Raw genomic sequence first — 22,073 nt, 5'->3', positions numbered from 1 at the left:
GAGACGGACAGCCAACAGGCGAGCGAACCGGCACCAGCTGAGGGCATTTACCGACAGATAATGATTATAGCCGTTATGGGGTTTGTGTGTAAATGCAGTGCTTTACACACACATGGTGCCACGGGTTATCGCTCTACAAATCAGAGGCTGCAGACGCCGTGGACATCACGCTGGGCCGGACCGGCCGGAGCGGCTGCTCCTGGGAAATCTGCTCCAAAGGCGATTTTTAAAGCAGGAGGAGAAGGGGGCGGGCTGTGCACTGTGCAATAAACCTTCCTCCACCTTTCAAGTGGCCAAAGTCCGCAGGGGCTTGGAGCATCCCGAGATGCTGAGAGGGAGGAGAGAAACCAAAACCCAGCTCTGATACCGCAGCAGTTTCGCTGGAAGAGGGACTTAGGAGCCACGTGAGCTGATGCAGGTACGGGATCTGACAGCAGCCTCAGTGAAGAACTTATCCGCAGCTCAGAAACAATATACCACAGGAAAGGCTGCGCGGTTCAGCTACAAAGGATGAGGTCGGTGATTGCGAACAGCAGCTTTCCCTTTCTGCCCTCCTTCTCCCCGCTGGTCACTTCGTCCTAGTAGGGAGCAGTAACTGGAGAAAAACCCCACTGATACAAATAGGGGCACTTCCGTACTGCGTTGTTTGCTGCCGCAGCTCCGGTCAGCACGGCCGGGCCGCGGGCCCGCACACGGGCAGCCCACAGCCGGCACGGACACCCCAAGCGGGAGGGAAGGAAGCGCAGCAGCCCTCGCGTGGCGCCATGCTGGGTGCGCTCAGACCGGCGATCCCGCCCTGCGCCGTGTGAGGAAGCGGCCGGGGGCGGCTGCTTTCCGCCGCCGCGCTGGGAGCGGTGCATGAGCGGGGCGGGGCGGGGCCGGCCCCGCTTCCGGGGGCGGTGGTGACGCGCGCGGGCGGCGCTCGGCAGCGGGGACGGGCGGGACATGGGCGCTTAAAGGGGTGGCCCGGCCCGGCGTAAGGGAGCGGCGGCGGTGCCGGTAGGTGCGTGGCGGCTTGGGCTTTGGCAGCTTGCAGTGCCCCGGGTGGGGGGCAGGCTGTCCGGTCCGTGTCCTCCTCCGTGCCGCGTAGCGCCCTGTGCGGGGCGGGCTGCGCTGCCGGGGGCCTCTGTGGGGCGGGGCGGGCCTGGCGCGGTCCGGCCGCGCTGGCCCTGCGGCTGCCGTCCTGTCTCGGTGCGTGGGGTAATGGGGCACCGGGGGTCCGGGCCCACGTCCTCCGCGCCGCCACCTCAGCTGTGGGCTGCGCCCGCCCCCGTGCGCGGGGAGGCCTCGTGGGCTGGCCTGTACCGGGGGCGGCAATGCCCTGTCCGGGTGGTTTTTATTTGCTTGGTAAGAGCCCGTGAATTGCGCTGTTAGTAGCGTCCAGGAGAAAATCCACCTCTTCTTAAACTTATGCGTTGTGCCCTGTTGCCTTTAGCCTAATCTGTAATATGCTATAGTGTTAATGTAGTATACAATAAGCATCGAAGTACTTTTTCGCTTCTTTCATTTGTACGTCTCGATGTCCTTGGTCTTTCTGGGAAGCTACTGACGAGTCAGCTTTATTTTTTCGCTTTTTTCTCTTTCTGTTTTACTTAATGTGAAGTCAACACATGACTTGACACTCTAAGTAAATGACCTAAAGGAACCTGGGAAACTTCTTTATGCAACCTCTCTATTTGCCTTTTTTGTTGCTGTTCTCTTAAAAAAGGGCACTAGATGCTCAGTGTTTAGAGCTAAGGGTGTTGCTTTACTTCCCCTTTATAAACAAACGTGATTCTGTACTGTAGAGGGAAGAGCTATGTAGGAAGGTGTTTGGGGACAAAGGAAAAGCCACTTGTGATATCAATTGTTTGCTTGATCTAATGAACACTTTGTTGCCTACTGGCAGTCTAACAGCCAGTCTGTATACCTGATCTCTGCTCTACAGTCTTGAAGTAAGTTATTATAGAGCACAGTTTGTGTCTTTAGGAGAAATGGAATCTGTTACTGTCAGTGAGTGGATCAGTTTGACTGTGAATTTATATTAGCCAGCGTCTGATTCAGGGGAGGTTTCATGAGGCTTTTTCAGGGACAAAAGTGAGATGTCGAGGTAAGTGTAGAACTGAACACAGTGCATGGAGGAGGTGGCATTGGTAGCGCCTATTCTTTGTGCTATCACCCCTGTGCAGTGTGTTCAGGAAGCTGATAAGAGAAAGCAGGAAGCATGCAGAGTAGTGTCTTGGTCATGGGCCTTGGCCTCTTCCTCCAGGCCTTCCTACAGATGCTTTATTCATTTATCTGGTAGACATAATCATCTGGAGGAGTACATTCTGGTGCTGATACCTTGTGCCACTCTGCATTAGCTGGGCTGAATTTCAGCCACCTAGCAAGTAGGATAGTTGTTTGTGTTAAGGAAGGATTTTTTTAAAAGCCAACTTTTCTGTATCAGTGATGACAAATTTGAGAGAACAAAAAACCTCCATTGCTAAACATAAGGCTGTCTAGTGAGCTGTCTAATTTTGACCTTTGCAAGCATGCACAGGAAATTCATACTTAATATTCACATATCTAAGAATATTGTTTCATCAATTCTTCCATCTTTTGGGGAAGGCAACAGTTATCTTTACAATAGAAGAAACTGAGAGTATCCGCAACCACCCGAGGCTGTACCAATTCACTGACTGCTAAACGTACAGCTCATGAGATACTGGATTTCAGTGAGTTGCTGCAACAGCAGGGTTGTATCACCAGCTAGTTCCTCTCTTTGTGGTAAGAAGGCATAGGCTGTATTTCTCCATCATACTTATAGATGCACTGGATAGGCTATTTCCTTTCCCCCCCAGTTTGCAAGTTATCAGTGAAGGGGGAAGAGAAGTTTGTGGCATTGATTAGAAGCATAACTTCACAGCAAAAGGAGTAGGTGGAAATGGAGGACCCTCAGATGGTGAGTAAGGAACTAGTTTGTTATGTAGCAAATGTAACGGATATATGACAAATTTCTGAAAGACATTCAGCCTATCTTGCTGCTACTGCTTGTCAGCCAGAGATGCAGGACAAAGATCTTTTTCAGTGTGTTTGTAAAAGTGCCAGCAATCAAAAAAAATACTGATCTGGTGCAAGTAGACCTGTCTGGCTTTAGAAAACTTGTTGCTTTTGTAAGCCTCTCCCTGTCCAGATGTGAACAGTGTAATTGAACAAGCAGTTCATCAGCCCTTGTGGCACCCTGCAGTTAATTTAAATTCATAAAGACCAGTAAGGGTTTTGAGTACTTTGGACAGAACAGCCTTAGTGTGCTGTGACTGTCATAAAGCATGGAATTAAGTTTGCTTTTTTCCTAGAGATAATAAGCATTAGAACAGCTTCTCAGCTAAGTGCTGAAGAAGAGCATGTTTAAATCATGGAACTTGCCTACTATGGCTTTCTGTACCATGGAAGTGTCTTACAAATCCCAGAAGATTATTGGTATTGAAAAAAAACCTTAAAACTTAAAAATGCTTCACAAAATCACTTTGAAACTTGTTTACATTGGAAACTGAGTGTGTTGGTATAAATAGCTGACTTCTAGTTGGTAAGTAATTCTGAATGAAAAAGAAAACACTTGCAAGAAAAACCTTTGATGGTGCAGTGGAGTATTTTAGGCCAATGATAGAGACAACAAGAAGAGATTTCATGTTAATTTTTTACAGTGTGCTCTGGGTAGGTGGGTTGCAGAGATGATTGTTGTTGCTGGCTGCATACAGCAATGCTTTAATCTCGAGGGTCTTTCCATTCAAATGCTTTATTGCCTCCTTCCCAAAGTTTTTAATGTGCCTATTGTCAGGAAACCCAGCCAGTGAACTGCTGTTGGATGAAGTGATACTTCCACAGCTTTCTGATCACAAGCAGATATTTAAACTTGGGGTCATGTGAGTGCAGATGGGTCACAATGGGTACCTAACACTGAATTTCCTCCTCTCACGCTATGAGAGTTCTGCCTTGGCAGATGTTAGCTCTCAGTTCAGTTACTGGGGTTGGAACAGAACTCAACGCTTGGGACTGATCTACCTCAAATGTGGCAGTGAGAGCAGTGCTTTTCCCAAGCAAAAATTTGCACTGTACTCTCACGGGATCACCCTCCTGTTAATAGAGACCTGAGCCATAGCTTACATCAGTCTGTCAGCTTCCAGCTTTTTCAAGTTAGACCAAGAACTCACTAAAATGCTTCAGCTGCTCTGTGAGTGTTGATTAGCATAACTAAGATCTCTAAGCCAGTGATGCTTTGAATGGACCATGATAAAATCAGGCCAGAAGTGCTAGTTGTGTCTCTCATTATTTTGCAATAACCTTTGCTTTGTCTTTTTCTCAGTCCTCTCCAACCTAACAACTTCACGTAGGAGAGTGAATTGAAAGGTTTTCAGAGCCATAATTGGATAGTAAGTGGAAAAAAGGCTATGCAGACATAAGTTTGTTTCCTCTTGTTCAGGAGATAGAAGTAACTTAAGCTAAATCCATCCTCAACTGGCTTGGGCAGCAATGTCATAGTTATGATCTGTGTTATAGTGGTGCACTTGTAGGGTGGCTTAGCCCAACATGGGTAGTCTTGTGAAGAGACCTAAAACTTCACAGGTTGGAATTGGAATTGCACAATCTCCCAAATCAAGCATGGCAGTAAAAATCAGGTTCTTATTATTTGCCATGCATTTGTTTCCTTGCTGCTCTGGTTTCTCAATGAATCTTCCTATTTATAAGGCAGTGATAGCTAAGGTAATGAATGTGTTGTAGTCTGTTTCCTAGTAGAAGAGTTTAATGAGCCCAGTTACTTCAAGAAAGTACATTTTTATAACAAGTTTAGTTTTGCATACTCTGCAGGTATCAGGCCTTCCTGTGAAAGGGGCAGAAGGGGAGTTGTGCTGAAATGTGTTTAACTGAGCAAATACTGCAGAAAACTGATAATAAAAAGTAAACAAAGCTGACATCACATCCTTCCTTAAAGGAGTACTGCTTTGTATTAAGGCACATTAGGTTCTCGTTTAAAACTTCCCTGTCTAGAAAGAAAACTAAACAAAAATAGCAGAATATTGTTATAATTATGGAATATCTTTCAAGGCTGTTGTCTTTCTTTACTTTGGTTGCTTTGTGGCTCAGATTTTTTGAATGGTAGGAGAGGGAAAGCAGAGGAATTGGACATTGAGCATCAATGTTAAACTAAATGCTTGCCTTAGCAAATATTATCATAGCCATATAAAATTTTTTTATCTGTATGTTTTTTGTTTATTGAGTAATCTCAGTGCCTCGTGTGTAAAATAATTTTGTCATATACCATTAGCATAAGAGCTGAATACCTCAAAGGATGCTTTATGATTCCTAGGCAGAAAGATGGGAAAACAAGTGTCCTTTCTTTATGTATGTATACTGTGTTTTGTTGGAATACAGCTCAGTTATTTCAATACAAATGGCCTCATCTTGGCTGTTAAAATTTCTTTGGAGGTATCTTGCATGAAAGGCATCTGCTATGTTCAGCTATTCCAATTAGGCCAAAACTATTGAGTGTGTATTTACATGTTCAGAAATAGTCTATTTTGGAAATGTTTTGTTTGTTTTAAATTAGTGTTGTGTGCTTTTTCTAATGTTTTAAACTGCTTTGTGGTGAGAAGTTTTTATTGCTTAGGGAATATGTTTTTCTATTCTGCCTTATGACACTAATTGCCTCTGCAGAGCTACCATGTAGGTTGTGTCTGCTTACAAAAACAATGCTGCAAACTAATGGGAATAAAACTATGAGGTTTTTGGGTCTAATGCATTTGACTTGGATATTCAGCTTTTCAAACATAGATTACAATCAAACTAATTTGAAGAACATCCTTACTTATGTCTGTCTTAATAAGGAAATCTTAATATTACTTGTTTTACGTACTCTAATGGCAATGTCTGAAAAGTGAAAGTGGGTAAGCTTGCTGGAAAGTCTAGAGAAAGAAAGGTCCTCTTCCTTTTCAGTGACAAAAGACCTCAAGAAATTATCAGAAAAGTCCAGTAAATAGCTGCATCCCTTATCTATGATAAAAGGTTGTCAGAACGTTTCTCATAACCAAGTGTTCTGAATTGTTTTACTTGGCTTACTCACACGGGTAACTTATCCTAGCAATTATATGAGCCATCACTTTAAATTATGGTTTCATCTCACAAGAGGCAAAGCACTACAGGTATCCAAATACTAGCATCAGAAGATAAGCACATGCACACCTCAGCTTTGGAGAATCCTGGAAGGTAACTTTTTTTCCCCTCTGTGTTGGAAAGGTTTTTCCTCCACATCTTGAAGCTGGATTTCTTCATTTTTAGTCAGTCTATAAACACTTTAAAGACCAAATACTATTGGTTTAGGGCAAAAGTGAGTGGAATGCTGTGCCTTTCTATAGAACTTCTTGGTGGTTGGCAGTGGAGCTATTCAGGAAGATATGAGCAAGCTAGGGGAACACAAAGCCTGTCTGTCAGCTGTTGGAACTGGTTTACTGATGACACAAAGCTGGGAGGAGTGGCTGATACCCCAGAGGGCTGTGCAGCCCTTCAGAAGGACCTCAGCAGGCTGGAGAGATGGGCAGGGAAGAACTGTCTGAAATCCAACAAAGGCAAATGCAAGGTCCTGGAAAGGCAGGAATAACCCCAGGCACCAGCACAGGTTGGGGGTGACCTGCTGGAGAGCAGCTCTGCCAGGAGGGACCTGGGTGTTCTGGAGGACAACAAGGTGTCCCTGAGCCAGCAGTGCCCTTGTGGCCAAGAAGGCCAATGGTGTCCTGGGGTGTCCAGGAAGAGCACTGCCAGCAGGTCCAGGGAGGTGATCCTGTCCCTCTGCTCAGCCCTGGTGAGGGCATATCTGGAGTGCTGTGTTCAGTTCTGGGCTCCTCAGTACAGGAGAGACATGGAGATTCTGGAGTGGGTCCAGTGGAGGCCAAGGAGGATGAATGGGCAGCTGGAACACCCCTTATGAGGAAAGGCTGAGGGAGCTGGGCCTGTTCAGCCTCGAGAAGAGATGACTGAGAGGGGACCTCATCAATGTCTATCAGTACCTGAAGGGAGGATGTCAGAGGATGAAGCCACTGAACAGTATCTGCTCAGTGGTGCCAAGCAACAGGACAAGAGGCAAAGGGCAGAAACTGATGCACAGGAAGTTCCACCAGAATATGAGGAAAAGCTTCCTTACTGTGCAGGTGACTGAGCACTGAAACAGGTTGCCCAGAGATGTTGCTTAATCTAATTCAGTGAAAATAGATACTTTCCTCCCTGTCCCAGGTTTACTGGTCCTTAACTGTGCAAGTCACCTTGAAGGGTGTTCCCAAATTCAAAGCTGGGACTGCCTCAAATAAACCTTGTGAAAGGAGCTTAAACCTCTGAATGGAAAGATAATTCACTGGTTGTACACTGAAAAAGGACTACTGAAAACAGAGTTTAGAGGTCTTCTATGAGAATATCTTGGGTTTGTTTTTTTTTTAATGATAGCAAAAACTAGCTTGCATGGGCATCTACTTTAGAAAAGTCTCCTAGAGCCATAATCTCAGGCTATGCTAGGTGCTGAAGACCAAACATGCTGAAATATACTTTTAATCTTGAAATACTTTAGCTGTAAGGAATTTAGGTGTCTTGATTTCACCATCAGAGTTATTCACACTTCCTGTGAACAGCTGTGGGGTAACAGCTGGGCAAATCTGCATAAATTTACCCTCTTAGGAGCAATTACTTATGTTATATATTCTAAAATACTGATCTTGTAGGGGGAAATTGATCAAGTCAAACAGGATATTTGGAATTATATCCATGGGTAATGTAAACTTAATTGCTAGCTACTCACGTGAAAGATCAAGGATTAGTTTAAAATCAAGGAGGAAATTTTGAGGAGGGAAAAATATCCTCTTATTTCTCAGCTTATGTGCTATCTCATTAAATTCTTGTATAACCTGTGAGTTCTGATTTCCCATTGCTAGGACTGCTGGCTTTATTACCATTCTTCTAAAAAAAATAGCTACTCTTAGCTCTGAAAAACCTGTCTCTGATAGGAATAGACTTATTGATGAGATTGCTTATTTGTCTTGTATTTTAGGCTATATATATTCTGTTTATAGTAAAAGGTAAATCATGGTGTGTTGGGACTTCAGTTATGACCCTGTGTATTATGGGAAAGGTAGATTAGAAAACTTTGGCTATAGTTGTAACGTTTGTGGATCCCTTTATGTTTGAGGAATTCACCATATAATAACAACCATTTCTAGAGTGTTACTTAGAGTGTAACACTAGAGTGTTGCATTTTGGTTGGTGTTTCATCTGTGAAAATGGTTCTGCTTTTTCTGGCTATTGAAAGTCTGCAATGGAAAGAACACTTAAGGTTTACTCTAATAACTTAAATGTCTTAATGAATTTAGTTCTAGATTGCTGGGCAGATCAATGTGTATTTCCAGCATGGATAAGCTTGTTATTTTAAGGCTTTATTTCCTGGTTTTTACTTAACTAACAATAGAAGATTTAAAAAAATGTTTAGGAAGCCAATTCTTGGGAAGAAAACTGCTTCGTATACTGATTGTTCCTAAATTTCTTTTAGCTCCTCAGTTAGGTCATATCAGCTGAATAACTATTTTAGTGTCTTCTAGTCCTAATGAGATGTTTTGCTATGCAGAATGAAATGTATAGGCTCTCATTCTTTGAACCGCCTTCTAGATTGAACACAAAATACTGATGAAAGGATAATTCTGATGCTTATGTACTTGTTATCTGTTATTACAGGGAGAAGGTTCTTTTTAACGTGATTACTTACAAGTAGTATTTCCTCATCATGGATGAGCTATCACCTGAAGAAATTCAGCTGAGGGCCAACCAAGTCACTGATGAGGTAAATACTACAGGAATACATCTGGGATTACAGTACTTGTCCAACAAGATTAGGTATCTTTTAAAAATAAACACAGACCAGGATAATGATTCTGCAAATTTATAGCTGAATGTTTTAAATTTTCACTTTAGTTGGTGAATACTGGAGTGAAGAATACTTCTAAAAATAAGAATTAATTTTAGCTACTGAATTTTTAAGTCACTTACTTAACTGAATACTGATCACCCAGTCCTGGTTACTAATACGATGGAATTTGGTTACCTACAACATTGTTAATTGTATTGATACTTCATGGCTTTCTTATTTATTTAAAATTCGCTTGAATATGTCATCTTTTATAATGACTTTCCAAGAAAAATAATAGCAAACACTAAAAGCGAAGTAAAACTAATGTACTGCCACTAGGAGCATGCTGTAGCATGTATTAAATATAGACAAGGTGATGATCCTTTTGTATACTATTGCCTTACTGCAATGAACTGGCAGAGAAGACTTGCAGACACTGATGTGTATATAAGAAATTAATGCACTCATTTAAAAATTCTCTTTCTAGTCTTTGGAAAGCACAAGGAGGATTCTTGGCTTGGCCATTGAGGTAAGAAAAAGCTTTTGAGTTCTCTGGATTTACTAGGTATAAAAAGCAGCATATTAACTGTCACAAAGTGATTTTAAACAGTTTGTCTTTCTCAAAACACACACACTTAATCATTAGAATGATGTGATTCAGTAGTAGCATTAGAATGACATAACCTTAATGATTTTCACTTTGTATCAGATTACAGAAGAATCTATATCCTTTTTACTTGTTTTAAGCAAAAGGATCTAATCTCCGAATGCTATAGATTGGTTGTAAAAAGTCTTCTGGTGGTCAGTTATGTCTTTGGCAGCTGCATAATTTGCTTTTCATAACATCTTTCATCTTAGTCTTTTAGGTCACTTTGTGAACACTGTGAAAATGTTTTGCTATGAGGACAGTAGGGCTCAGTTGAGTGGGGTAGTAGAGTATGACTGCTCTTGGTTCTAAAAAAGTAATTTTATACACATTTTCTTACAGTCTGGTCCTGATAATGAAACTCTGAACACCATTTTACATTATTTGAAACAAGTCTGTACTTTGAATTTTTCAAAGTGAAGTTGTATGAGGATCTACTCCTCTGCACAGTTCTGGCTTGCTGAAGATGCTGCTGTTACCAGAGAGGCATTTGAATCACCATAGCCTAGTGAATATTCCTCACACACAAGTGTTAAGTATGTGTTGTGAGCCAACATAATTTCTCTTGGAGCCATAGTTTGGTCGTTCATTCTATGCTGCCAGTTCACAGTAAAGCATGGGTGCAGCTTGCATGCTAGATCCAAGACTGAGCCAGCAAAGAGCTCTGCTGCAGTATATTCCTCACTGCTGAATTCTTAGGAATGGTTTTGCAGGGTTTGTTTTGCTTTCTTTTATTCTGGCTCCCAAGACTAAAGGCCTTGTAAGCCCTCCTGAAGGATGTAGGGATGAATGAACCAAATACTATTTCTCAAAATTAAGCACAGCTAGGTTTACTTTTCTAGCTAGACATTGTCATAGTTCTGAGTATTACAATAAACTTAATTGAATGTTGTAATGTAAGAAAAACCTTACAAAAACACCATGAAACACCATCTCAATAAGTGGGGTTAACAGGTAAGGGGCTTATGAGCCTAGCTTAGAATTTGAGATTTCTAATAGCTTTACTACAGAAGTTATTTCAAGTACAGTTATAATAAAACTTGGTTCGATTATCAAACTTGCTAACCAGACCTTCTGATTTGCACTGCAATCTCATTTTATCTGTAACTAAATTTCTTCCTGCAGTCCCAGGATGTTGGCATCAAAACTATTACCATGCTGGATGAGCAAGGAGGTAAGTTCTTCCCTAACACTAGAATATAATCAGTGTAGGAAAAGACTTATAAGAGTTGTTGTTGTAACTAAAGGCTTATTAAAGACTATTAAGGTGAAAATGAGATTTCCTAGTTGGTTATTCCTGTGTATTTGTAGTATTTAAGAGGTTTTAAAGTAGTTCAGAGGTAATGATAGTTACAGTGTAATAAAGCTCTGCTACAGAAGCTACTTCTTTCCACCATGGCATGAATGTAACTATCTGCATTTATTCTAAAAGTAACAACAGAAATGCAGCCCTAGGGATAGGGAAGATATTTGCCAAGTAATAACCAAAACCTCTCACTGTCTTTTTTTTAAAAAATTGAAAAAAAAAATCCTAGAAGGCAGGAAAGAAAAAAGTCATTAGTCTTGGTATAAAGGTAGAATTGAAACTTGTTCCTTCTACAAAGAAGGTTAATTTTCCCCACCTTCCCCCAATCCATGCTTATTCAGGTTACTTGTTTCTCTTGTAGAACAACTAAATCGCATAGAAGAAGGCATGGACCAGATAAATAAGGACATGAGAGAAGCTGAGAAGACACTGACAGAACTCAACAAATGTTGTGGGCTCTGTGTCTGTCCTTGTAACAGGTCAGTTATATTGGTACTTGGGCCTGGAATTCTAGAATGTTCACAATATCGACTGTACCAGGAGATACTAACTCATAAAAGAGCTAATTTAAAAATGCTGACTCTCTACCATTACTATCTACTGATTATTTTGGTTTGTAGAGCTACATCCTTTTAAAATTATATGAGAGTAACTGAAGCTTACTTGTATCTAACCATATATTGTGTCCCTTTTACTGTAAATATTGCTGCTATATAACATCCTGCACAGTTGTGTCCTAATCTCTTTAAGGCTTCTAGTCAGTAGAAGACCATGCAGATGAGACCAATTGGAGTGCAAATAGCTGTATATAAGTGCCTGACTGCTAGAAATTTGATTCCAAAAGTCTTTTCACAACAGTCATTTAAAAGCAACACAATTTACATTTTGCAGAAGGGAATTAATATTAATTCTCTCATTTGAAAAAGATTCTTGCTTTAGGGATGGTGAGAACAGCAGACACTGGTGTTAAAGCTTTAATCTATCCACTAGCGACTACATAAATTCTTGCAGACTTGCTTCACGGTATCTTTATAACATCAGTGTTATGCTGCCATATCTAAGTCAGTTGAGTAATCTAATCTTCAGTATGGCACTTGATTTGTGCTTTTAAACAAGTAAACAGCCTGAACAATGTCAGAATTATTTTTGGTGTCCTAGCTTTACCTTTAAGCAGTAAAGTACCAACTTGTTTGTGTTAATTGGATGTGATCATAACCCTTCCAAATGAAAGAGACATAAATTGAGTATGGTGACTGAATCGAATAACGTGTGCATTTGTTGGTTTTTGCTCTTTAGCATGAGCAAAATCAATTATCATTCAATGAAGAAGTAGCAGAAGTTTAGGTAAAAATTCCTTAAAGTAGCAGAGTCTATTTAACCAACAGAATAGTACTTTAAGGGTCATTTAGGATAGATGTGAATGTGAGTTCTAAGGCTGAAAGTCTTAGTGCTTTAGTCCCTTGGAAATGCAGATGTCCTGACCTCTGGATAGGTGTACTTACTACTTTCTTAGTTGGCTCAAGCTGGTGGACTTTGAGCCTTTTGACACACTCAGTCTTTGTTTTCTGTAGTTGGTAGTCTTATTTCACTGAATCTAAGCAGCTTATTGACACTGAGCAAACTCAGAATTTGGGAACTCTTGTGACATTCCAAGTACACAGATAACAAGAACAGAAGTAGTTGTGTACCAAACTGGACAATAATGTACAGAAAAAATGGGCAAGTAGAGGGCAGCAAAGAAGAGTGAATGTCTTTTTCATTTATCTACTGGTACACCAGCCCTTTTGTCAATGTCAGATTTATTGGTTGGCCAGTTACCTCTGCAGCTTTCCATATTTTTCATAAAAGCGTAAAGCTAAATAAGCCAAATTGGAACACTTGCTGAATTATTGGGGTTTTTTTAAATTTCTCCTAGGCTAAGATTATTTTGAAAAGCTTTGTGAAAACACAAAATAGTGGCAGTTTTATTACACAATCTATGTACTAATAACAATTTACCTTTTTGTTGATCTTTACTACTTTCTTCTCTATTCTCTCCTAACACTGATGCTTGCTTTCTAAAAATGAAGACTAGAATAAGAAGCTGTATTCACTTAAACTGGTGAAAGTGGATTTTAGGACAAGGTCAGTGTTAGTAGTGCAGATGCATATTTAACCAGCTGTCTGAAGTGGTGTTTCTATTGCGTTTGTGCTTGCATGCGCATGATGTCTGTCTGCATGTGGTTCTCCTTGTGACTGTGACGGTTTGTAATACTGATGTGAATAGAAAATGTCCATTACTGCCGAGGGTATTATTAGCTGTGGAAATGGTGAACAACTGCTTGAGCCATTGCTGATTTGACAGGTTGAGTAATTTGCCTTAGTTTTGCAGAAATAAAAATTGAGAATTGAAATGTATAGTAATTAGAAAAACAGCTCTTGAAAACAGGTGGTGAGACGTTTTCTCCTTAACTGTGCTTGCTTTGAACAATAATTCTTTTTCTGCTGTCTACTTCACAAGTGCAACTAGTCTTCAGGTCGTTAGTTTTTTGTTAATGAAGTCCTCACAGTTGCCTCTGGTACCTAAGACTTTGCTTCTCCAGAAGCAAATCATACAAAGATTTCTTCTGGTTATGGCTTTAGTATAAATTAGATTAAAATATAATACTCAATCCAGTTGCAGTAAACTTAGAGATCTTGAGGCCTGTGTATCTACAAGGAGCTAGGAGGTTTCTCTACGGTTTTGTTGGGTCCAACGTTTCCATTATGAACTGAGAAATTATTCTATTTTTTCCCCTCAATATAATCATTCTAGATTACTTCTTATAGGATCTGACCTATGAAACATATTTCATATGAAACAATTTCCCATATTGAGTACACCAGCAGAATGAGGGAGAATATTTGTTCCTTGCAACTAATTTCACAACTCTTCAAATATATGAAGTCTGAGTTACTAAAAGGCTGCTAGAAATTGCCTGTCTGTGATTTCAAAGTCAGATGTACTCAGAGACACATTTCCTCTCACAGATGTCTAAGAAGGAAAAAATTGGCAGTGTCTGGATAGTCTAGCTTAAACCTGAAAATGCCACAAAACAAGGTGAATATGAGAATATTTTCAAAATAATTTCTTCAGAATTCATGATAAAAGACCCCAATTTAGATAAGTTTGTTTTGTTAGGTTTTCTTCCCCTCTTGCTTTTGTGGCTCTGTGATTCTTGAGATTGCTTTGTGTCAGTGTGCTTTCTTTATTGTTTTTTTCCTCCTATGAATTACGTGGAAAGAGCATAATGGTAAGTTGGTCTATTGATTTAATGAAGTTACTACAATTGAATTGCAGAATAAAAAAAGCTTCTTAAACATTATTACTGGTAGTTCATAATCAAAGTAAACATAAAAAAACAGTAACTTTTTCTGTTGCCAAGTAATTTTTTTAATGCTTGATAAAAAAAACCTGTGGCAACTAATGGTTTTCTTGCATAATTAATGGTTTTCTTGAGGGAGTTTTTGCATTCATCCTCATTTCTTCCTGAAAGGTAACTAATCTTGACTCTACATAAATTCCTGTTGTAAGTGCAATTCTATTTTATGACAGGGTAAGCTTTCCTGTGACTGTCATAAGCTTCTGTTCTCTGGTAAAGTATTGCTTTAAGCAAATTATTGGTCTTGTAAAGACTGAAGTAACCGCTGTTCTTAGAGTAACTCAGTTGTGTTTGTACTATCAAGATACAAAGCATTATTATATAGACAAAGTTTTAGCTGTACAAAATTTAATCTCCTTTGGGCACAAGACAAATATTTCTGAAAATTCTAGATTAATACTGAATTTTGGTCAGGAAGCCGTATTTCTGATACAGTGGTTCAGATTTTGTATTTTTATGACGTAGAACAAAGAACTTTGAGGCCAGCAAAGCATACAGAGCAACCTGGGGAGATGGAACGGAGAACTCGGCAGATCATGTGATATCCATGCAACCAAGAAGTATAAATCGGCAGCAGCCTCAGACTTCTGGAGGACCAAGTGGTGGATATATTACAAGGTTTGCTTGCTCATATTCCTCAGTCTCAAATGCACAAATCCTGTTACTACCTGTTAGCTTCTTTCAGATATGTTTTAGGTCAAAATGCTAAACAGAAATATTTTAGTGTTGTTTGGAGGAATTGTGGAGATGGCAGATACCTACACCTTCAGTATTGTAGTGCTCATATCACACTTTATTTTTTTTTTCATTGTGGTGATATTGTCAATCTGTTTCTGGATGTGAGAAAACTATAAGGCTTAGTACTCAGTTATTGAGGGGACTACTGAAAGTATCAAGGCTTATTACTGTAATAAAGTATATTTGAGAGAAATTCATGTCCTAAGCTTCTGGTGGCTATTTTAATTTTTAAGGCTATTTTTGTAGTAGTGGCTATCTTAGCACTCTTTGGTGAATGCTTGCTTGAAATACTGGGAGTTTTAAAGGGGAAAAGCATACCTTTTTATTACATGGTGCAACAAACAAGTTCTACCACAGTAAATCTGGGCTAGGTAAAAGTAAGTTCTTGATTCTTGAAACTTTGTCTTAATTATTTGAACAGGATAACCAATGATGCCAGAGAAGATGAAATGGATGAAAATCTTGCTCAAGTGGGAAACATTCTTGGGAATTTGAAAAACATGGCTTTGGATATGGGCAATGAGATTGATGCCCAGAATAAGCAAATAGACCGGATAAATGTAAAGGTAAGTGTCAAAGGTGTTCTCAGCTTTCAATTCAGAGGCTGTAACTGAGGGGTTATTGGGAATGTGCTCACTGTATTTGCAGCAAAAATGTGGTAAGGTTATGCCATTCTCTAGGTTGCAGTGATTTGAACAAGAGATATCTTGATACATATAGGGTATATAGCTTAAAATGCAAAGGCTTGAGTGTCAGGAGACCTAAACAGATTAGTACTTAATCTGAGAACTAATAAACTTCATGGGATCAAAAGTACAAACATTTACTGGGGGTATACCTGGGGGATTGTTGCTCACAGGAATTTTTTTTTTCTTGTGGTAGGGAATAAGTGTTTTTAACATTAGTAAGGCTCTTCTGGAATTCCTAAAAAGTCACTATAATGAATGTAAAGTAAAACAAGTAATTCATTGCCCTAATTCTTATGAACAAATTAATATTGGAGCTGGGGAAACTTTTGAAATAATGGTGTTTGTAGGTGCACAGGAAAATGGTCTGCACGTGAAGTTAGTCATAGTGACTTCCTTTTTTTAATAGAATTTTATTACATAAGTGTTAGCTTCTCCAAACAGATTAAACATATGTACAGTAATTTCAGGGCCATAAGGCGCACCGGACTATAAGGCGCACTTCCAGGTTCGGGGGAAAATTTTATTCAAAAAGGTGCACCTTATAGTCGTGAAATTGCTGTAATATATTCTGGGGAGGTTTCTTTCACAGGGCAACTTAATGAGAATGCTAAGTCTGTTTTAGAAATGCCCATGTTCTGAAAGTAGTAGAAGTTATTTTGTAGGCATCCTGGTTGAAAAAGGAAGTAAAACCTCTAATAAATAGTGTGTATTAAAGATTTCAAAAAGTGGAAATTAACACCAATTACTGTGAAGTTATAGTATTAAGACAAAATGAGAATTTAAAAATATCACTAAAATGTGCAGTAGGGTTAAAAGCAAGAGGAACTGAATTCCTCTAGTTTGACAAAAATGCTGGTTGTACCTGTATCAGCATCTCAATTTTGTCTAGTAAGTAAGGGATTGTGGTATTGATAAAGCAAATCACCATGATGATATGGAGGATACCTTATCTGTTCCCTAAAACTGCACAACTAATTTCCATGTTAAAAAAGTCAGACTGTTTAAAGTACACTAGAAAAATTCTTTGAGTTTAAAATGAGGTGTGAAATTCTTATAACTTACAAAGCAGATTGAAAACTGCCTGGTCAAATAAACCGCAAGTGTGAATCACTATTTTTGGTAACAGTGTTTCTAGTAGATTCAAGCATCTGTTTTTGCCTGATCCTCTTTTGGTTTAGTGATTTGAATAAATCTTGCTGATCAAGTCTTACTAATTATTAAAATATGTTAGAATTAAAATAAGTTAGAACTGCTTTGCAAACCAGAATAAAAATGAAAGTGCAATTCCTGGCTCTGAGACTGGCAACTTGTATCAGGATATTTAAATTAATCCTTTTATGCTGATAACTTCTTAAATCCAGTGAACAGTATGGAAACCAAACCAAATGTTCTCTGTAAATCTCCAAACAACAGTATCATGTAAAGAAACAAAGAGCAGTATTAAGCTCAACTTCAGAATAGAATTGATACTTTATTTTTCTAAAAATTCCAACTCACTTGGGAAATAGACTTGACTGGGTGAGTTTTGGTAGTATAATACAGGACTCCTAGTTTGAGTAAGCCCGTAATGGAACTTTCATTACTGGATTTTTCTTAGAAGAAGATCTAATGACTAGATTAGTGTTTCCAAAGTGTTGCTAACAGATTAGAGTCTCCCCTTTCTATAGTAGGTGTTTGTCCCTCCCCTTGACCCAAAAGGCAGGAGGGAAGGACTTGAACTTGCAAGTGTACTCTGCCCAACCCATTGCAAGACAAAGGTGTGAAATGGTTAATACCTGGCACAGGTTGAACTTCTTAGGAGTTCCACTTAGGGTGAGGGCAGAGGCTGGTTTTGTGCTTATTACACTTCCTGCACATTCCCCACAGCACACTGCATAATTGGGGAATTACTTACAAACTTATCTATCATACCTTTCAGTAAAACTATATTTTGATACTTGTTCAACCTAGATACCCTGACCTGACTTTGATGCTTTATTATATGCTTAAATTAAACAATAATAAAATCTAAAGCTTGCTCTTACAAATACCGTCTTGTTACAGCACTAGGACATTGGAGGGGAATGAAAACTATGGATTTGCACTAAACAAAATTAATCTGACTTCACACCCACAGGCCCAGTTTTGACTATTACTTCTAATTCAGAATACCCTTGTTGCTCTGTAGAGGTCCTTAAGATGTCTAAACACTAGGAGAGAATTTTTATTCCCTTGTTTTCTTAACATGCTTCCTGACCAGCTGAGGCAAGCTGCTGTGTTTTGTTGTTTCTGCCAAAATTGACAGCATGTGCTGTCTAGGGGAAAAAAACATTACTTCCAGCATATACAAGTTGCTCCCCTTATCTCTACCACAATGATGATACCTTGCGATTCAGAAGGTCATGTCAGTTTGAATTTTTAAATTGTTTTGTATCAAGTCTGCAAATGACCTGTGAATTTCTCTCTTCCAGGCTGATACAAACAGGGAACGCATTGAGCAAGCAAACATCAGAGCCAAGAAACTAATTGAAAATTAAAGCCTGCTGTCATTGTTCAATGACAGCCTCTCCAGCTGCAAGCCACCATATTCATGGATCTGTGAAACTTTTACTCTGAAATAAGAGGGGCTGGGAAAAATGAAGCAGTACCCCTTCTGTAGGGATTAGTTTTCTTTTATTGCTTCATGTAAACATGGCTTTGACTCCAAGAAAGCAGCCAACTTCCTTCTACTCATCTGCCTTCACTTTCTTTAAACTGCTCAGGGCTAAAAGTGTTAGGGCTTTGAGAATCTTTTTGCATGTTTTATTCCCCTTCCCAATTTCTTTTTATTATTATTTTTTTAAATTTTATTTTCCTGCACCGAAAATTCAGTCCTTTATTTAAGTTGAACAAGCAGGGTAACCTGAATTCACAGTTGTGGAAAGTTGGAGAGGGCACTTTGCACTGTTTGAAATACCTCATAAGTTGAGTGTCTTCACTAAAATAGGGACTAGGTGAACATTGTCAGATTTGTATCTCTAGCATCTAACCATAGTTTTACAGTCCAAACTACACAATTGGTTTGGAGTTGAATTTGTGAATCACAGAATTGAAGAGGCCCATTACTTACAGCTTGTGGGTGGAGGGCTTTAAAACACTTCCTAACCACACAAACTTTAAGGTAATGGTAACCAGAGGGATGTAAGGTTTCCATTTCTTTACTGTAAATTGATGTCGGTTTGGAGGCTGTGGCTAATCATGCTGCATTGTTCTGATGATATTTGTTGTGTGTGTATATATATCTGATCTAAACCCCATGCACACAAGTAGAAGATAAAAATATCTCCAAGATATTTACTTGATAGAAAGTTTTTTACACCCTCATCTAAAAGTTAACTTTTGTTTGAATGATGCATCTGAACTGGAGGAAACTGAGTAGAAAAGCATGCAGTTAGCTTGCTTCCCATATCTGTTCTTGTGTCCGGTTTTCACTGGAGTTCAGTTAATGCCTCTCTCCAGTGCAAAATAATCAGAGTTTGCTGTCAGCAGGGACTTTGGGGATGCTTCTTAAAACTATCAAAACCAGAGAAGCTTATTGTGAAACTTTTTGTCACAAGTCTGAAGGAAGCAGTAGTTATTTAGGAACTGTATGCTAGTTCTAAATAAACTAGTTCTAAATAGATTTCTGGCTGGTTTATTATTACAGACTTTGGGACTGGCAATTGGAAATACTCCATATCCAAGTTGCTTGCAAATAAAAGCAAGCTTTTTCTTACTCTTGCAGAATAGAGGAGTTTCTGACCAGGTGAGGTAAAGCACTTTCCCATGAAGAAAAATAGTTTGTTTTTACTGTAATATAAAACGATTTTCTTGCAACTTAATTACTATCAATATTTCAAGTGACTTAGATTATTGCAACTCCAACCAGCAATATATTATGCCTGTTTTAAAGTTGAAAATGATACTTTGGACTAACCTGTGACACTCAGTGTTGGATGGCAAAAATCTTCAAACCAAATTGGTAGGAGGAATAATTAAAGCTGATAGCATTATTATGGGATACTTTCTTGAACGACACTAATATTGAACCCCAGAGTCAGAGATTACACTAATCCACCGAAATATAAGACAGTGTTTAAGTGTTCTGTTTTCTTTTTAGTAGAAATACAGTCAGTGTTACTAGTATATTTTTCAGTTGGCTCCCAGGATAACTTGATATTTAAAGAAAAAAGAACCAAAACCAAGAACCATGCGCACAAAAACCCCAACAAAAACCCACAATAACCCACCAAACAAAAAAACCCAAACAACTGACCAAAGGCTGGGGCAGCTGCTTGTGAAAATAGGCCAGTGGCAGTTTGCCTTATCTGAATAAGGTAAAGTCATTTTTAGGAGACTAGATACTTGAGTAGTGTGGGTTGGCTTCTCTCTAGCTTCCAGTAATTGTTAAAATGCTAATTAATTTCAAAAGCTCACTAGCCACCCAGTCAGTGAATGAAATTATGTGCTTAAAAATGCAAGTAGCAAAGAAGTACTTTTAAGAACATAGTATAGTAAACTTGGAACAGCCATCTGCATAGGGACTTTGTATGCCCTGTTGTCCTTCTTAAAAACTTCAGATTAACTTAAGGAATATTTACTGCTAGTTGTAAAAGCAAAGTATATGTTATTTAATTATGATTGTCTCCTGGAACAGAAGAGTGAAGTGGTTACCTTATTCTGCTTACACAGTGCAAGCCTGCTCTGTAGCATTTGGACATTCTAAACAATTGAATGTTTTTTTTCCCTTGCCATTGCAAGTCCTTGTTCTTGACTTGCTTGAGCTCTAACAATAAATGAGCATGTTGGCTGATAAAATGTTGTGATTGGTATATTAAAATTGTTCTGTTGCAGTGAATACTACGCAAGGAAATAATTGCTGAGACTCTTTAGTATTATAAGAGTATCAATACAATTTTCTGATGCAGCAAGAGCCAAATCTGTGAGGGAATTGGTGCCTTTGTTAGTCAAAAACAGTTTGCTTCTTGGATGTCTTACTGTTGTCTATAGAATAGATGCTTAATTTCCGTATCTGTGGTATGAAATTGACACTTGTACATCTTTGTATGTCTGAATGCTATTAAGAATGAAGGTTTACAGTTTCTGCTTTTGATTGTTAAACTATATATTGTGCACAAAAATACATACTTTTATTACTGAATGTGTTTTAAAACTCCTTTCTCTTAGAAGTGTCTTTTGAGTTTCCTGTCCTTGTGCAACTTGGCAGAACTAGTTGCTACTATGCAACTAGGAAGTTCCTCTTCTATTTTTATTTCACAGAAATCCTAGTGCTAAGAAAAGAATGGGTGTGGTTGGGAGGAGTATTATGGTCTTTAACACTAGTTTTGATCTCGACATAATCAGCATCTCTTAAATTCAGATAATGAACTGTGTCCATCTCTTCTTTGAATCATCATGACCTACATGGGAGTATACTTGAGGATGATAAAGGAACAAAGTAAAATAACTTACAACTTTCTAGTTAAGTATTGGTAGCAGATGCCTAGCAAATAACTAGTCCAGTAGATTAAATGTAATGATTCAACCTACTGCAAATGCAATTTCATTTGTGAGGCAATTTAAATTGTATTTTTGCTCATACCAGAACACTCTTCCCCCCCACCTTAAGACTCTGTGGACTTGCAACATTTCTGGGCTGCAAGAGAGAGTAGCATACCTAGGAACAGCTTCTAAGAGCTTCTTCTAATGTGCTAGGAAACTATTTCCAGTAACTAGGAAAATAAACTAGGGACAGCCTGCTTATGTGATTATTATGAGGAGGCAGCACATGTCCCATGGGTACACTTAAAAGACAATGCTTGGCAGATTCAAGCTAGTCTACTCCTTGGTAAAAGACAGCTTTTTAGCGCAGCAGTAACTGTACTATGAACTGCAGCCCATGCTGCTTGTACAGCTATTTACAGAACTCATTTCTGTCATTTCTGTGAAGGCAGTATGGTGGAACAACTCACTGTTCACACCACACTGACTGGCAGTTGCTAATTCACCTTTGCAGCGCTTGAAGCAAGGCAGTGTCTAAATGCTGGTAGAATAGATGGATGAAACATATCTTAACTGCAATGGAAAATTAGAAAGCAAGGGATATAGGTGTGAAACAAAACACACAAATTCTTTACATTGTTAACTAGGGTAATGTTCTACCTCAGTAATTCCAAAATTAAAAAGCTGCAAGCATAATAATGCACAAAAATAAAATTCGTTTATAGCTTCACTTGATGCAGGGGGGTGATGAGAAAAGAGGAAGTCCCAATATAAAACTACTAATAGATTAGAGTGCTGAAATGTCTAGAACAGCATTCTACTATGTGACTTAATCACAGTTCATTGCTGTGAGCTAAAACAGGCAAGGGCATAGGCCAGTCATTTTTTCCTTGCAACA

General features: G+C 39.1%; 1 protein-coding gene across 3 annotated transcripts; it reads left to right on the top strand.

Moving 5' to 3' along the window:
• The first annotated feature begins 18 nt into the window (after positions 1-18).
• On the top strand, positions 19-20,834 carry SNAP23 (synaptosome associated protein 23). 3 transcript variants are annotated; one of them, XM_033062376.2, is made up of 8 exons: positions 19-418; positions 8,725-8,830; positions 9,384-9,425; positions 10,668-10,716; positions 11,210-11,327; positions 14,715-14,867; positions 15,409-15,553; positions 18,127-20,834. In XM_033062376.2, exons 2-8 carry the CDS (start codon positions 8,774-8,776, stop codon positions 18,190-18,192), a joined length of 630 nt encoding a protein of 209 aa, XP_032918267.1. In that variant the 5' UTR covers positions 19-418; positions 8,725-8,773; the 3' UTR covers positions 18,193-20,834. The 3 variants fall into 3 exon arrangements, with proteins under 3 accessions (XP_032918267.1, XP_032918265.1, XP_032918266.1); XM_033062374.1 differs by lacking the exon at positions 19-418 and adding an exon at positions 913-999; XM_033062375.1 differs by lacking the exon at positions 19-418 and adding an exon at positions 913-1,003.
• The last annotated feature ends 1,239 nt before the right edge of the window (positions 20,835-22,073 follow it).

The sequence above is a fragment of the Catharus ustulatus genome, chromosome 6 (assembly GCF_009819885.2).
Source record: "Catharus ustulatus isolate bCatUst1 chromosome 6, bCatUst1.pri.v2, whole genome shotgun sequence".
Classification (NCBI taxonomy): domain Eukaryota; kingdom Metazoa; phylum Chordata; class Aves; order Passeriformes; family Turdidae; genus Catharus; species Catharus ustulatus.
This window is presented reverse-complemented; position numbering and strand designations above follow the sequence as displayed.

Excerpts from the sequence above, each read along its gene's own strand:
- SNAP23 (XM_033062376.2), top strand. The coding sequence starts at position 8,774 with ATGGATGAGCTATCACCTGAAGAAATTCAGCTGAGGGCCAACCAAGTC. Across the intron at positions 10,717-11,209 it reads CATGCTGGATGAGCAAGGAG|AACAACTAAATCGCATAGAA; the intron begins GTAAGTTCTTCC and ends TTTCTCTTGTAG. Across the intron at positions 11,328-14,714 it reads TGTGTCTGTCCTTGTAACAG|AACAAAGAACTTTGAGGCCA; the intron begins GTCAGTTATATT and ends TTTATGACGTAG.